This window comes from Podarcis melisellensis (assembly GCF_964234715.1).
Source record: "Podarcis melisellensis genome assembly, chromosome: 6".
Taxonomy (NCBI): Eukaryota; Metazoa; Chordata; class Lepidosauria; order Squamata; family Lacertidae; genus Podarcis; species Podarcis melisellensis.
In genome coordinates, this window is record NC_138538.1 from 86,457,610 (window position 1) to 86,474,197 (window position 16,588).

Sequence of the window (16,588 nt, forward strand, 5' to 3'; positions counted from 1 at the left end):
TCGTATCTGAAGAAGTGTGCATGCACACAAAAGCTCATACCAAGAACAAACTTAGTTGGTCTCTAAGGTGCTACTGGACAATTATTATTTTTTTAATATTTCTTTTCAAAAATGTTACTTTTGCAAAGGCTAGTTTCCAAAAAACTAGGTTTCTTATGTCTCATTTTTAACTCCCCAGGCTTCACCTCTGATTTGCCACATTCTGCTGTGCTGCCTCACCAAAAGTCCCAACATTTTTAAAATTAAATGTTTGCAGAAGAGCCTTACGCATACAGTTCTTTATATTGCTCTACCCCTTTAAACTGCTGTTCCAAAATCATATCCTTCCAGGTAACAAATTAGCAGGGGCATCAGGCAGAATAATATTCATTTTAACAAGTAACGCATATTTAGGTAGTTATTGTATATACCGTGTTACATTTTAAAGGAAAAATCAACAAGTTCACAAATATTGCAAACAGTATATATGCACTGAAAGCAGTGGACCTGTTTGTCATGTCCAATAAGTTCAGAGGAACTATTTCTAAATGTGACTTAACAGTGAAGGTAACCCTTAATCTCCGGATGAGACTGTTTTAGGTATAATATGCATTATAATATATATTCAAGGAAAGCAGGCATGAGAAAACCCACAAAGAAGTGAGAACCCACATTCTCATTTTGATAGACTCAGTTGCAGGCTGATACTTCTACATTATTTTGAATCTGTGATTCAATGAGCTTAAGACATCCCCCTCCTGATGTTTCATCAACACAACAAAGTATTTCTTATTTATTTATCGGTAATGGAACATTGGGAAGCAGAGATCTTCCTAGGTGGCCGGTGGATTTAACAAAGCGGAGCAGATGACTGGCAGCTTTAGTTTAGACCTTAACGTTTGCTTCCTGTTTATTTCCGTTATGTGTTCCTCTGGGCTTGTTTTCATCCTGCCCCATATATTACTCTAACATTACAGACAGCAATAACAGTGAATAGCGAATAACACTACGCCCCCTTCCTTTAAAAAAATAAATAAACAGTGCGTAAAAACAAACATATTGGTGTCGCTCATCCAAAACAGCTATGCTCCATTTCCCCCTTCTCCGGGAAGATGAAGGCATGAGGTGGAGCGGGGGCTGGTTTGCCTCTGCACATTTCACCCTTCAAAGAAACAAGCCAAATATCCACTCTCCAAGGCTAGCTCTGTTGGGACGCGGGTGGCGCTGTGGGTTAAACCACAGAGCCTAGGACTTGCCGATCAGAAGGTCGGCAGTTTGAATCCCCACAACGGGGTGAGCTCCCATTGCTCGGTCCCAGCTCCTGCCAACCTAGCAGTTCGAAAGCACGTCAAAGTGCAAGTAGATAAATAGGTACTGCTTCAGTGGGAAGGTAAACGGCGTGTCTGTGCACTGCTCTGGTTCGCCAGAAGTGGCTTAGTCATGCTAGCCACATGACCCGGAAGCTGTATGCCGGCTCCCTCAGCCAATAAAGCGAGATGAGCACCGCAACCCCAGAGTCGGTCACGACTGGACCTAATGGTCAGGGGTCCCTTTATTTTACCTTTGAGGCTAGCTCTAATCTCAAGAGACCCCTTAGCAAAGTGTCCTGGGATGGGACAGGCATCTATGAGCTGTCATTTAAAATCAGCCACACTATTCTCAGCTTAAGCATTGCTTCAGAGCATGGGTAGGCAAACTAAGGCCCGGGGGGCCGGATCCGGCCCAGTCGCTTTCTCAATCCAGCCCACGGACTGTCCAGGAATCAGCGTGTTTTTACATGAGTAGAATGTGTCCTTTTATTTAAACTGCATCTCTGGGTTATTTGTGGGGCATAGCAATTCGTTCATCCCCCCCCCAAAAAAATATAGTCCTGCCCCCCACAAGGTCTGAGGGACAATGGACCGCCCCCCTGCTGAAAAAGTTTGCTGACCCCTGATCTACAGCAAAACACCAGCAATAAAGTAATAACAACCAAGACTTACGAGTGTCTGGAAAAGAAGGGACTTTTTCAAACATTTTTCTCCCTCACATTTTTTTTCTTAACAACAACAAATAAAATAGACCTTTCTGTTTTTGAATCACTTTATATCCTTTTCCCCGTTCTTTTGGAGGTGGCCGCCATTTTGTTTTGGGGAGGACTGTGTGCCCCCCACAAGGTCTGTGGGGCAGTGGACTGGCCCCCTGCTGAAAAAGTTTGCTGACCCCTGCTTCAGAGCATATGTGGGGAATTAAAATGGTGCTTCATTGACCTGGCAACTTGGTGCAACAGGTTCAGGGTAAACATTGCAGTAAACTTTGCAATGGCCTGTTCCTTTGCAGTCGCCAAATGGTTTAGGTCATGCTAAACACACATGCCAGTTGCCGAAACGCTTTGCATTTGTTCAACAGAGACCTAGGTTCTGAGAGTATTATCAGCCACCAAAAGACTTTATTGTCCTGGTGGAGGCAGGGGGAACTGGGAGTTGACTTTAAACGAATGATTTTGTTGTTGATGATGAATGGAAACTCACAGAACATTTATTCCCTCTGGACTATCTTAGGGGCAAACAAGGCCATTTTTCCACAGCATTCTGCCATGGCATGGCCACTCTATTACCCCTTTATTACAACCAAATTCTGCCCTGGCATGGCTCCACTGAAGTCAAATGAAGTTATGTCTGCTGAAAATCCAGACTGGGTTAAACAGGAGGCAGTAAATGTGGGTGTGGGTGGCATATAAAGGATAAAAATAATTTGAAAATAAATAAATGGAACTCCACAAACTTTTGATTCTGTTTTTTTTTTAGTTTTACTGTCTTATAGTATAACTGGCTGAATGTTCAGCATTATTGCTGGCGAGTGCAGGTGGAAGGAGAACAGGATATTGCAAACGCTCCTAGAGCCACATTGCATCTTGCTGTGGGGATAGTTCCACCCAGCGGACTGTACATTTTGTCCTCATTGCAGCAGTGTTCTGAACTTGTAATGAAGCAATGGCAAGCTTCGACCTTGGAGAAAGGTTATAGCTTGGTGTCAAAGCACATGAAAGACCCCATGTTCCTAGCATCTCCACGACTTCTGTCTGAAACCCTGGAGAGTCACTGCCAGTCCCTGTTGTGTAGATGACCTTGCAAATGCTGTTGGACTGCAGCTCCCATAAAATCCTGACCATTGGCAATCCCAACCGGGGCTAATGGGAGTTGGAATCTAACAACATTTGGCAAACCACAGGTCAGTCACTGCTGGAGTAGACAGTATCGAGTTAGATAGACCAATAGTCTGACTCAGCTCGAGGCAAATTCCTATGTGCCCCTTGAGAATACCACCAGGTTTCAGGCTTACCCAACTCCTGGTCTATATAACACCTGTAACTGGGATGAGGTGTCACAGAAGAAGCTGATTAACTTTGTCCAATAACAGGAGCTATGGGAATAGAGCCTGTTCTAAAATGTACACAGCCCCATTGCGGGTTGAGTTATTTTCATGTGGTGCCATTGGCCAGAAGCCAGCCAATTTTCTCACTCCCCTGCCAACACATGAAAGTTCCCCAGCTTATATTATAGGTACAGTGGCACCTCCGGTTACGAACTTAATCCATTCCGGAGGTCCGTTTGTAACCAGAAACCGCTCGTAACATGAGGCGCGCTTTCGCTAATGGCACCTCCCGCTACTGCCGTGTCACCGGAGCGCGATTTCCACTCACATCCCAGGGCAAAGTTTGCAACAAGGGGCATCTACTTCTAGGTTAGCAGAGTGCGTAACCTGAAGCATTTATAAGGGGAACAGTACGAACCACGAGGTACCACTGAAGAGGTAAAGGACCCCTGGACAGTTAAGTCCAGTCAAAGGCGACTGTGAGGTTGCGGCACTCACCTCGCTTTCAGGCCGAGGGAGCCGGCATTTGTCCACAGACAGCTTTCCAGTCATGTGCCAGCAGGACTAAACAGCTTCTGCCGCAACAGGACACCATGATGGAAACCAGAGCGCACGGAAACACCATTTACCTTCCCGCCACAGCGGTACCTATTTATCTACTTGCACTGGTGTGCTTTCAAACTGCTAGGTTGGCAGGAGCTGGGACAGAGCAACGGGAGCTCACTCTGTTGTGGGCATTTGAACCGCCAACCTTCTGATCGGCAGACCCAAGAGGCTCAGTGGTTTAGATGACAGCGCCACCCACGTCCCAAGATGATATAACCATTATAACAAAATTGATAACTGGCAATCATATAGTTAAAAGCAGAAGTTCTGGTTCTAGTAAATCTAGTAAATCTTAGAATCATAGACCTGTGGAGTTGGAAAGAACCGCAAGGGTCATCTAGCTATTGCCCTGCAATGCAGGAATCTTTTGCCCATTTTGGGCTTGAACCCACAGCCCTGAGATTAAGAGCCTCATGCTCTAACAACTGAGCTGTGTTGCGGTATTGACACTGGAAATAGATCCTGAGGTCGAGCCTTTGATTAGCCTCTTGAGCTTGAAAGGCAACAAAGTGCTTACAACACTCACCTACTAAACATGCTTCTTCGTAATCTGGACAACACTTGCCGTATCTGTCACAATCTGCATCACAGTCGCACGGTCTCCCCCTTTCAAAACTCTCAGAGCAACGTCCTTTGCAAGACAGTTCTACACAGGATGATGAAAGAATGTTAGTACCGTTTTCTTCACCTGCATGAAGGAAATCTGTTTGAATGAGGATGCTATCTGGGTCCTATATTTGAGGGTGTTTCCAAAGCTTTCCCTTCACTTAGAGAAGGCACTGTGATCCAACAGAGACCTTCACCAGCGGTACAGGGTGGAAGGTGATATGTGCTGATGGCCCCTCCCTGCTGTTGTGTGCTTCAGTGGGTTGTTGGACCCTCCAGAACAGTGTGGGAGGTGTCATGGGGAAACTGCAGGGGCGGAGCCAGCAAGAAGCTCCTCCCTCCCTGATCCACTGATCAAAGCCCTCACTCGATCAAAGAACATTCAACAAAGAGACTTCATTTGATACAACCTTGGATTTTTTCATGTAAAAAGAGCAGTTGGTGCCATCATGAATCAAGGATCTCTGAATTTATTTATAGTAACATCTGTGCAAGTTCAAATTCACTAATGGATATCCTTTAGAATCTATGCTGTGGTCCTCTTTAACCCATCCTCGTTATTCCTGTGTTATTCTAATGAGAAAATCTCAGAATCGTCGTGTTGTTTATCATTTCATGTCATTTGAAAGGTAATACCGTAGTATATTCGGTATAGTGTGTGAATGATACATATCTATATATTCTTTGACTTCATGCTGGAAGTTTGCAGATAACCAACAGGGAAAATATAGCATGTTGTGTACATCTTTGTCTATTTGTCTGGCAAGGAGTTGTGGAACATGTCTACAAGACTATTGTGTCTATGACTATTGGTTCTGCAAAGCCCACTGTCACAAAATATATGGCATATGTTGGAACGCCAACTGATTTGAATTGCTTCCTATGTAATGCAGCTAACAACGAACCAGAGAGTTTGCTCGTGTTGACTTAAGCACAGGGAAGATTCAGCCAAATGTGTCTGTTTGCATTGGAATCTAAATAACAAACTTGAAAAATACAGGACATTTAAAAAGTCTTGCATATAAAGCTTTCGGAATGCAAGAAGCTCAGTTTCCACAACATGATTTTAAGAAACTGATGAGTTCCTCTTGGATGATTCCCATGACTGGGTATCCATAATATTTGTTCACCAGTTGTATTGTGAGGTGCACTTTGGCTCCCTGAGGAGTACCACACAGGAACAAATTGCATGTAGAAGTTATTCACATGGCATTACATGTTTCTGCCACCACCCACAGGAATTACTCATACATGTCTCAAAATTGCGCCAGGAGAACTGGCAGGACTGAGTTTGCAGATCACAATGAAAAATATTCACCAATATATGAGAGAGAGAGAGAGAGAGAGAGAGAGAGAGAGAGAGAGAGAGAGAGAGAGAGAGAAGAGATGACACAAAAAGGAACATCCAAAACACAAGACAACAAGTAACATGTACCAAAGAGAAGGATCTTAAGGCAGTGGTTATTCAAACTTCCACCTAGCATTCAGGAATCCTGTGGGGTCCAACAGCCCTGATGTCTGCTTAGGGCCTCCTCTCATGTCAAGTGGCTAGGTCTGCAAGCAACCATTTACTGTATATTTCCCAGAATGACCTCTGGGTTGGCTGCTCTGGGTATTGCAAAAAATTAAAAAGGCAGGTCCTAGCCACGCTTGGGACTCTGCCACAGCCACTGCTAACACCAATGGGTTTTCCTGAGGAGGCCTATCAATGTGTAACCCCTCAAACGTGGAGCTGTCACTGCTTTCTACCATTATGGAACTTTTTCCCAATTCAAACTCAACTTGTTCTTCTGCTAAGGAGTCCCAAAGCATATTTGCTGGGGAATTCATGTGCACTGCATAAAAGGTAAAGGGTAAAGGGACCCCTGACCATTAGATCCAGTCGTGGCCGACTCTGGGGTTGCAGCGCTCATCTCGCTTTATTGGCCGAAGGAGCTGGCGTACTACTTCCGGGTCATGTAGCCAGCATGACTAATCTGCTTCTGGGGAACCAGAGCAGCGCACGGAAACGCCGTTTACCTTCCCGCCGGAGCGGTACCTATTTATCTACTTGCACTTTGATGTGCTTTCGAACTGCTAGGTTGGCAGGAGCAGGGACCGAGCAACGGGAGCTCACCCCGTCGTGGGGATTTGAACCGCCGACCTTCTGATTGGCAAATCCTAGGCTCTGTGGTTTAACCCACAGCGCCACCTGCGTCCCTATGCTGACCATACACAAACTGATAGGACTCCCCATCTTGACATGCACCCGACCCTCTTGCAATTGCATATGACAGGAGATCAGGTCAGACTTGCTGACTTTCAGGCAGGGATGGAGGCGGGGAGAAATTTGGTTCCGTTCCCATTTAAAGGCAAACCTACCTAATTCACAGGGACGCGGGTGGCGCTGTGGGTTAAACCACAGAGCCTAGGGCTTGCCGATCAGAAGGTCGGCAGTTCGAATCCCCGTGACGGGGTGAGCTCCCATTGCTCGGTCCCTGCTCCTGCCCACCTAGCAGTTCGAAAGCACCTCAAAGTGGAAGTAGATAAATAGGTACCACTCCGGTGGGAAGGTAAACGGCATTTCCGTGCGCTGCTCTGGTTCGCTGGAAGCGGCTTAGTCATGCTGGCCACATAACCCGGAAGCTGTACGCCGGCTCCCTCGGCCAATAAAGCGAGATGAGCGCCGCAACCCCAGAGTCGGCCACGACTGGACCTAATGGTCAAGGGTCCCTTTACCTTTACCTAATTCACAAGTCTTGAAACAATGCGCAAATTAAGAGGCTTGCACTGCTCTGAATTTTGCAAGGCAGTTCTTTGCCCAAGTAATAGGTACACTAGTTAATGTGCATAAAAATGCATTAGTAACAATAACACAAAAAACTGCATTTTTAAAGGCGAAATTGCATTCAAAAGAGTACTAGGAGAATGATGATGAATTTTCATGTGGTTATACATGCACACACAAGACAAACTAATGGGGAGAATAGAACTTAATACCAGAAAAATGAGAAAACTGGGGGAAACCGAAATTAACGCCCCTACTTGCAGCGCAGCTCATCTATCTTTCATGATCTTCTTGTTGGGAAAATCCCTTATAAGCTCCCCCAAAGAGTTTGAAAACCACTGCCTTAAGTGAACATACCCGTGCTTATTCATACCGGAGCTTTAAAAAATGACTGCGGTCGAAGACTTACCTCCAACGCAGCTTGTCTTGTAATCTGGGCAGCACTCCATGTAGAGAAGGCAGCTACTATCACACTGGCAGCCATGATTCCTAGAATACCCTTCCCCACATCTCCCTGCACAGCTTGATATATCTAAAAATCACACAATATGGCTGTAAACATTGCCAGACCAGAATCGTATGTTAGAAAAGAACAAAAGGCAAAGAATTGTTGCGTTGTTTCCCCTCATCTTTTTTTTTTTAAAATGCATATTCATTGTAATATGATGAATCATACAGATGGTGTTGGACTTTCGGAGGAAGAGAGGGGAACTAGCCCTGTTGTATATCAGAGCAGGTTGTGTGGAGAGAGTCTCTTCCTTTAAATTCCTGGGAGTTTACCTTAGTGAAGACCTCACTTGGAAAAACAATATAACTCAGGTGGTTAGGAAGGCCCAACAGAGACTCCATTTCCTCAGGGTTTTCACAGAGGGTGGTGAACACAGCACATGGTATCATGGGCTGTCCCCTGAGCCCACTAGATGACATCGCAAGGGATCGATGCCTTAGGAGAGAGAGAAAAATTCTTAGGGATGATTCACACCCCGGCCAGCACCTCTTTAATCTTCTACCCTTGGGCAGGAGATATAGAAGTATAATCTGCTGTACCAACAGGCTTAAAAACAGTTTCTATCCATGGGCTGTTAGGCTGCTGAACGGAAAATAATATAGTGCAACTGACTTTTGGGGTTGGTGTGTTGTGTGACAAGCACACAGAGTGCAATGAGATTGAGTGTTTGTGGGGAGGCGAGGGAGGCTCCGTTAATTTCATTGTAAACAGGTTGTACATTGACAATAAAGGTATTGTTGATGTTGTTTAGTCGTTTAGTGGACCAGACCACGTATTATTATTATTATTATTATTATTATTATTATTATTATTATTACTTATAGCTTCAACCTAGCTCCTGTCATAGTCACCAAATTCTTCCTTTTGCCAGAGAAAGTGAGGAAGCTGTGGCCTCCAACCCCTATCAAAAACTGGGCAACCCCACTGTGCTCATGTGGGCTTGTATCCAGGCTGCTTTGGATCTCACCTACCGTATTTTTCGCCCTATAGGGCGCACTGGCCCATAGGGTGCACCTAGTTTTCAGGGCGGTGAATCAAGGAAAAAAATATGTGTCCCCCCCCTGCAGCTCTTGGAGCAGTGGACAGGCTGCACGCAGCCTGTGCGCTACTCCAAGACCTTCTCCCTGCTTTTGCGGGAGGTGGCGGAATTCCCCCACCTCCCGCAAAGGAAGGGACTGACGGCCAGTCAGTCCCTTGTCCCCCCTCAGGGAAAAGCCCCCAAGAGTGGCGCACTCTTGAAAGAGCGCGCGGTTTTTGCCTGCTTTTGCGGGAGGTGGGGGAATTCCCCCATCTCCCGCAAAAGCCCACAGGAGGGAGAAGGGACTGACTTGGCCAGTCAGTCCCTTCTCCCTCCTTGGGGAAAAGCCCCCAAGAGCGGTGCGCTCTTTAAAGGCTGTGCGGCTCCTGCAGGCTTTTCTACGAGGTGGGGGAATTCGCCCACCTCATAGAAAAGCCAGCAGAAGCCGCGCACCCTTAAAAGAGCACGCGGCTCCTGCGGGCTTTTCGACCCAGCTTGTGGGGCTGGCGGTGGGGGGAAGCGCTGCTTTTCCCCACCGCCAGCCTCAAAGAGCAGACTCTCCTGGCTTCAGCAAAAGCAACGCGAAGCCTCCGGAGCGCAGGCTTCAGAGGCTTCGCGTTGCTATCGCTGAAGCCAAGGAGCCTGCATTCACCCCATAGGACGCACACACGTTTCCCCTTCATTTTTGGAGGGGGATAAGTGCATCCTATAGGGCGAAAAATACGGCACATCTGTTTGATTAAGAACTAGTTTAATATATTCTGCAGGTTGGTGTGAACTGATCATAGTTCAATGCTGACGTCAATGACATTTTGCTTTATCTTGAACACCCTACTAAAATAAGCAGCTAATTTCATATCCAGAGTTGTGAGGTTGTACGGGTTCTTAAAAAAAAAAAGAACGGTTTGACCTAAAAAAAAATGAAATGCTTACATAGCCAGTTGAAGCATTAATGGTTAAGCCAGGCATAGGCAAACTCGGCCCTCCAGATGTTTTGGGACTACAAGTCCCATCATCCCTAGCTAGCAAGACCAGTGGGAATTGTAGTCTCAAAACATCTGGAGGGCCAAGTTTGTCTATGCCTCGGTTAATTGTTCAGCTAGGTTTTATGAGTAGACCAATGGAAATTAAGTTAACCATATCCATTCATTTCAATGGGCATATGCTAAGTAGAACTAAAATTGGTTGCAGCCCACTGTGTGTTGCCAAAGAACAGAGTTCAGTAACAGAAAACACGTTAGAAGTTTGCTCCCATCACTTGAGCTATATCACAGGAGCCAACTCCTAGGGGCCGAGGTCTCTTTGTCTCTGCCCCCCCAAAAAAAATATCTGATGGGCATTGCCATACAAATAACGTCTGTGCGCCACATCATGTGACCAGTTATGCAGAGTGGGGATTACCTGGGACCCCTCAATATTTTATTCAAGTTGGCGCACCTGAGGTATATAATATAGGGTATACTACCGGGGAAAATCTTTTATTGTCTTAAGGATATTATAGCTGGTTCTGGTTCTTGGACAATGTGAACAATTCATTGGATCATATCAGTCCTTAAAATAATTTTGTGCTTTTGCAAGCCCTTCAGCTAAAAACCATTCCACTATGCTCATTATTCACGATGCCTGAAAACACTTCAGTGTTGCTTAATATGACCCTGCTATCTCATTGGACTTGGGTAGTTACTCCATATATTTGGAGACTCACTGTTCTGAGTCCTTCAGGCAGTCACCCTTTCTCCAAGGAAGGATTGTCCTCCACTGTTACAGCTACCTCATCCATCAGGCTTTAAGCAAATACTTGCTTAACTCCAATTGCCACACAGTGCCTACAATATATCAGAGGCAGGCTGTGTTTATGCTCTAGCATCATGTTCACTTTTCTCATGTCGTGAAACTAGCTGACATTTACTCTGGTTTTAGCAACAAAAAAAGTGTTGTTAAGGCAGTGGTGGAGTGTCTGTTTTGCATGCAGAAAATCCAGGTTGCTCAGTAAGGGAGGCTATCTGAATCTCTAGGGCAGGCATGGCCAAACCTGGCCCTCCAGCTGTTTTGGGACTACAATTCCCATCATCCCTGACCACTGCTCCTGTTAGCTAGGGGGTGTTGTAGCCCCAAAACAGCTGGAGGGCCAAGTTTGGCCGTGCCTGCCCTAGGGGGTCACTGACAGTGTGGACGATACAGAACTAGAAGGACGAAGGGTCTCAGTATAAGGGAGTTTCCTATGCCAATCTGATTTTATGATATTTTGAAAGTGGACTAGAGGTACACCGACAAGAAAAGACTTGGATGAAAAGGAAGAGTGATGCTTCCATCTACAGTCAGTTCAAAAATGGCTGCCCTTCATTTGGCATCTCCTGCATGGCTCCATATACGCATAAAAACAGGACCGCCCACAATTTGCTGCGTGAACCAAACTCCCAAAGAGCTCATCAACCATTACAGTGGCTTGTGGTGAATCTTTATCACAGTTACGGCCAGAGGTGCCAACTTGCGAGGGCGATTCAGGGAGCAGGCAGGTGCATTTGCAATGTCACGACATGTCAATGTCACATGCGTGAGCATCGTGCCTCCTTTCCTAAGCCCTGGGCATTGGAAACAATGTGCTGGGCCTCTGACAGGATACTGCAGCCCTTCTGCCTCTTTCCCAAAGATGGGAGGGCTTTGGGAAGGTGGTGAGAGGGCTTTTGGACTCATCAGAGTATTGTGCCTCCCTTCCCGAGTCGGGCAGAAGCCTCCAGGGCTTTGAGAAGGACTAGCTTAGCATGTAGGGGGCTAGCTTAGTCTTCCTAATCCACTGACCACACACCACTGATTCACAGTTTCAGTTCCAAGCAAAAGACGTGTGTGATCCATAGACGCAAAACGTTTTCATGTTCCTCTGTCAGATTGAACAACTATTTAATGTTCAAACCCAGATAGGAAATTGTAATGGTTATATGGGGTTGCTCGTGCGTAAGTTGCGCCCCTCCTGGATAGGTAGCCTAGTTAAACCTTTCCTGGCTGGACAGCCCTTCACTTCGTGGCTGTTCAGTTGCTAGCAGAATCCGTCAGTGGGCGTTTCTTGAATTTCTTCCAGCAAAGAAATTCTTTGATGCCAAGTCTACGCCTACTTTCCCTGCGCGGAAGTCTTCTGCGCAGGGTGGGTGTGGGTAGCGGAGGACCTGTGCTCTCCCCGCTGGTCTCCAGCGAAGAGTCCTGGAGCCCTCTCTCCGATTCCCCCATCCGTCCCCCTTTATCCCTGGTGTTACGCTGAATTCCTTCCCCAGCTGCTGAGTCCCCTCTCTCCCTGCTTGGCCCTTCTCCGGCATCGCTTGGGAGCCCTGCCTCCACTCCTGTCTCCGATGTCAGTTCCCTGACAGAAATCTCACTAGGAACACAATAGCCTTGGTTTGGGGCTAGTACAGGGCTAGTACAGAATCTGATGAAGACTATGATTCCAGGCAAATGGTGTGTGTGTGGGTGTGTGGGTGTGGGTGTGGGTGTGGGTGTTGGACTTATTGACTTGTTATTGAGTTGTTCACTGCACCAAGGCATCCTTCACTTTGACCAACGAAGACCAAACACTTAGTAGACAAGCCAAATGAAATTACTCAAGACAAGGAGTCGCAACCAGACACGACAAGAAACAACATGTACACAATACGGAAGACAGTGGTCATACTTTTTCAAACAAAACAAATCGGACAGACATTTGACCATAACATTTCAGAGGAAGAATTGAAACATATAAATTATTTTGTGAAGTTTAAGTAAACCACTGTATAAGCATTTGAGAAGACATGATCTGGTTTCTACAGAGAGTGTAGCCAAAGTATAGACATTAAGTGACTTCTTACAGTTCACTGAAACCACAAGGTGTGCCACACACTGATACAACATAAAACCCTTAATTTCTGTCCTTCATTAGGGACATCTTCACCATGGATGAAAAACAGCAAAAAATAAAAAGAAAGAGATCAGATTCTTAGACTGTAATGAATGGAAACTGATACACACCCCAGGTCACTGCACACAGTTAGTCAAAGTTAAATCCTTGTAAGGGTCATAAATTATTTCCTCTTTAGTGAGACTCAAAAAGTTATTAACTTTAACTTCACCATACCCTTGGTTTCTGCATTATGCACACATTATGAATATTACAGAAACAGGTAAAAAGATGTGCTATTTTAAAATTATTGAGTAATTTTTGTAGTACAGTATATACTTAAAAATAGAAACAATTATCCCAGAGATCATATTTGTCATATTTCTTGACAAAGGTTTTCAAAATATTTCAAAATATTTGTCATATTTCTTGACAAAATTCGCATGGCCATCATAAGCACAAGCTCAAGCATTATGGTTGCCTAAATGTGCTTTTATTCCGATTAAATCTTAATACTTTGCTTCAAATTAGTTATGGGTTGAGCCGTGAGTCATTAGCTCCTTAAAAAATATAGCTTTTGCTTGACATTTTACAATACCTTGTGAAGAAACTTGCTGTGCCAGGAACACTGAAAGCAATATAAGAGAGATCCTATATATATTCCATGCCATGGTGATTTCCGGGGAATACCTCTTTCCTTAAAATAAACAAAATAAAAAGTTTATTATTATTTTCACCATCATAATTCCAACATGCAGATATATACACTGTTCATGATTTTGATGTGATATGTTATTTGTAAGCTCACAGGGCAATCCTGTACAATGTCTACTTAGAAGTAAGCTACACTGAGTTCAGTGGGACTTGCTCCCAAGTAAGTGTGGACAGAATTGCCATTTTAACATCAATCTAGGAAAATGCATATAAATTATATAGGTCATATCAGCTGAGCATGAAGAATATGTAGCAGAAGATTTAAAAAGTCAGAGTCTATAACATACTTTGCCAAAGAAAAGTGCTAGATAAATTCTATGTAGATTTATTTATAAAAATATTAATATACAACTATTCATTAAACAAAAATTCCAAAGAGGTTTAAAAAGTCATATTATGATTGAAGATGTTAAGTAATTTATGTACATATGTTCAACCACACTCAGCTCTGTAAAATGAATAATATCTAAAACTCATGGGATCCAATGCATCCTCTTTTTAACAATTTCTAAAGATAAAATGGACATGCACAAAATGAACACATTCAATAACTTTGGATTAGTTTCAAATATATATTGAACCTATTATCACCTTCATTCCTATCGTTGCATAAATTATATTTCACAGCTCATATATACTATATGATATAATATAGTTTACTATATTATACAATAAAATTTGTTACATGCAATTTTTAAATGCCCTGTTGGTTTTTTTAGAAATATTATTTGTTTCAAACCACACATGTTAATTATTTATATTTAATTTCTACCCCGTATATATACCTATAATTATAATCTTTTAAAATGTATGCATAATCTTTCCACGTAAAAAGATCTGTCAATCCCAAACAATGCTTAAAATAATATCCAACTAAATCCTACTCAGAGTAGACCCACTGAAAGTCCATTGATTTCAGTGGGTCTACTCGGTTTATGACTTGGTTGGCTATCACCCTTACATTGTAGTCTATATTTATCCATTAGATTCTCAACGTTTTGTTCCTGGGTGTCCTGAAAGGGTATGGACCCTTTGAACAAAGTTCTGTAACAGAAAAGAGATGTTATGCTTACCCTCCCAATGGCTGTTTCTGTTTGCAGTGATTTTCCAAATGCTTATATATACCGGTATATATTGGTGAGAATCTATTGGGATGAACTAATTAGGCAGCATGTTAGACAAAACCAACTGTGACAACCCATGACAGCAAATTTTCCACATCTATTGGAAACCATCCCAGAAGACTAGACAGCACCATCTGGAAAACACTCCCATTAAGAAAAATGACTATGAAAAATAAATAAATTTAGACTTATTAGTCAACACATTTAGAATATTTTAGTTAAGCGAACAAACTGTCCCGAGAGAAGAGATGGATCTGGCAGGCATTTGCACTGAATAGCAGTAGCAGATCATCGTGTCAAATAAAAAAGAGAAATTTTAAAATGTGAAGTACATGTTGAAGCATATAGTCATATTGTTTTGGGGAGAGCATAAAGGAACACCACTGATTGGGGGTTACTGTAGCCCCTGTTAAAGTCGCTGGAGTCTAACCCCTGGGGCAGGTGGGAGCAGTGGCGTAGCGTGGGTTATCAGCACCCTGGGCAAGGCAAGTAATTTGCGCCCCCTAACCCTGAGTGAGCCAGGTAGGGGCAGAGAGCTGTGAGTGCGAGCGCGCCCCCCCAGATGTTGCGCCCGGTGCAGCCGGCCCAACTGCACCCCCCATGCTACGCCACTGGGTGGGAGATAATATCCCAAATTCATTTGTTTCTTTTTTTAAAAAAAATAATACATCTTTATTGAAAGTTCTAAAAGTACATAACCATATGTGCACCAAACATGGTGAGATGCAAACAAAAAAAGGGGGGGAGAAACAGAGCCTGTTCAGAAGGGAAAACTGGGGGGGGGACCCCAAAACTGTATATTTTACAAGGTTGTTATTGTACTTCACCAGATCTTAACCTATTACAGTATTTGTAAGAATGGATGCCAAATATAATTGAATTTGCCCATGGCAAGTCTGCGTTTTGGGGGGACAGGAGGCGGGCAGGTGTGGAGGACTCCCTCGTCCTGAGGACTCCTAACTGTGCCCCTGAAGGACCAGTTGTGCAGCCTGGGAGTCATTTTGGACTCACAGCTGTCCATGGAAGCTCGGGTCAATTCTGTGTCTAGAGCAGCTGGTTACCAGCTCCATCTGATACGCAGGCTGAGACCCTACTTGCCTGCGGACTGTCTCGCCAGACTGGTACATGCTCTGGTTATCTCCCGCTTGGACTACTGTAATGCGCTCTATGTGGGGCCACCTTTGAAGGTGACCCGGAAACTACAATTAGTCCAGAATGCGGCAGCTAGACTGGTGACTGGGAGCGGCCACCAAGATCACAAAACACCAGTCTTGAAAGGCCTACATTGGGTCCAGTACGTTTCCGAGCACAATTCAAAGTGTTGGTGCTGACCTTTTAAGCCCTTGGCCCAGTATACCTGAAGGAGCGTCTCCACCCCCATCATTCTGCCCGGACACTGAGGTCCAGCTCTGAGGGCCTTCTGGCGGTTCCCTCACTGCGAGAAGCCAAGTTACAGGGAGCCTGGCAGAGGGCCTTCTCGGTAGTGGCACCCGCCCTGTGCCACCAGATGTCAAAGAGAACAACTACTACCAGACTTTTAGAAGACATCTGAAGGCAGCCCTGTTTAAGGAAGCTTTTAATGTTTGACAGACTACTGTATTTTAATATTTTGTTGGAAGCCGCCCAGAGTGGCTGGGGGAAAACCAGCCAGATGGGTGGGGTATAAATAATAAATTAGTAGTAGTAGTAGTAGTAAGTTGTTCATATGTTGCCAATTTGTATAAGTCTTCAGTCCAATCGTAGAAGGGAGTCACACTTTTATTTTTCCCATTCATCAGTATCAGTCTTTTTGCTGTGTTAGGGGCATGGAGATTCCACTCATATTGTCCTTTGGTTAGGTTCCATGTGCTGGGTATATAATTCAAAAGGATATTTTGCTCTGCAAATGTAAGGTTGTTCCGTACAGATCTGTTGATGATTTCAGTTACCTTCTGCCAAAAGTCTTTCAATGTAGGACAATGAAAAAAGCGTGTGTTTTAGAGAAGCATTATCCCTATTGCATTTCCAACAGTTAGATGCCTTAGACAGCCCTTTTTCAAACAGACCT

General features: G+C 44.4%; 1 protein-coding gene across 1 annotated transcript in view; it reads right to left on the reverse strand.

Moving 5' to 3' along the window:
• Positions 1-14,568, reverse strand: part of PRG4 (proteoglycan 4) — a 42,935-nt gene extending 28,367 nt beyond the window's left edge. Inside the window, exons 1-3 of the mRNA XM_081914866.1 lie at positions 14,491-14,568; positions 13,302-13,400; positions 4,466-4,585 (exon numbers count right to left, since the gene is read on the reverse strand). Of these exons, the coding sequence (XP_081770992.1) occupies positions 4,466-4,585; positions 13,302-13,374 (193 nt within the window). The 5' untranslated portion in view covers positions 13,375-13,400; positions 14,491-14,568. The remainder of the gene's footprint in view (positions 1-4,465; positions 4,586-13,301; positions 13,401-14,490) is intronic.
• Positions 14,569-16,588: the final 2,020 nt, after the last annotated feature.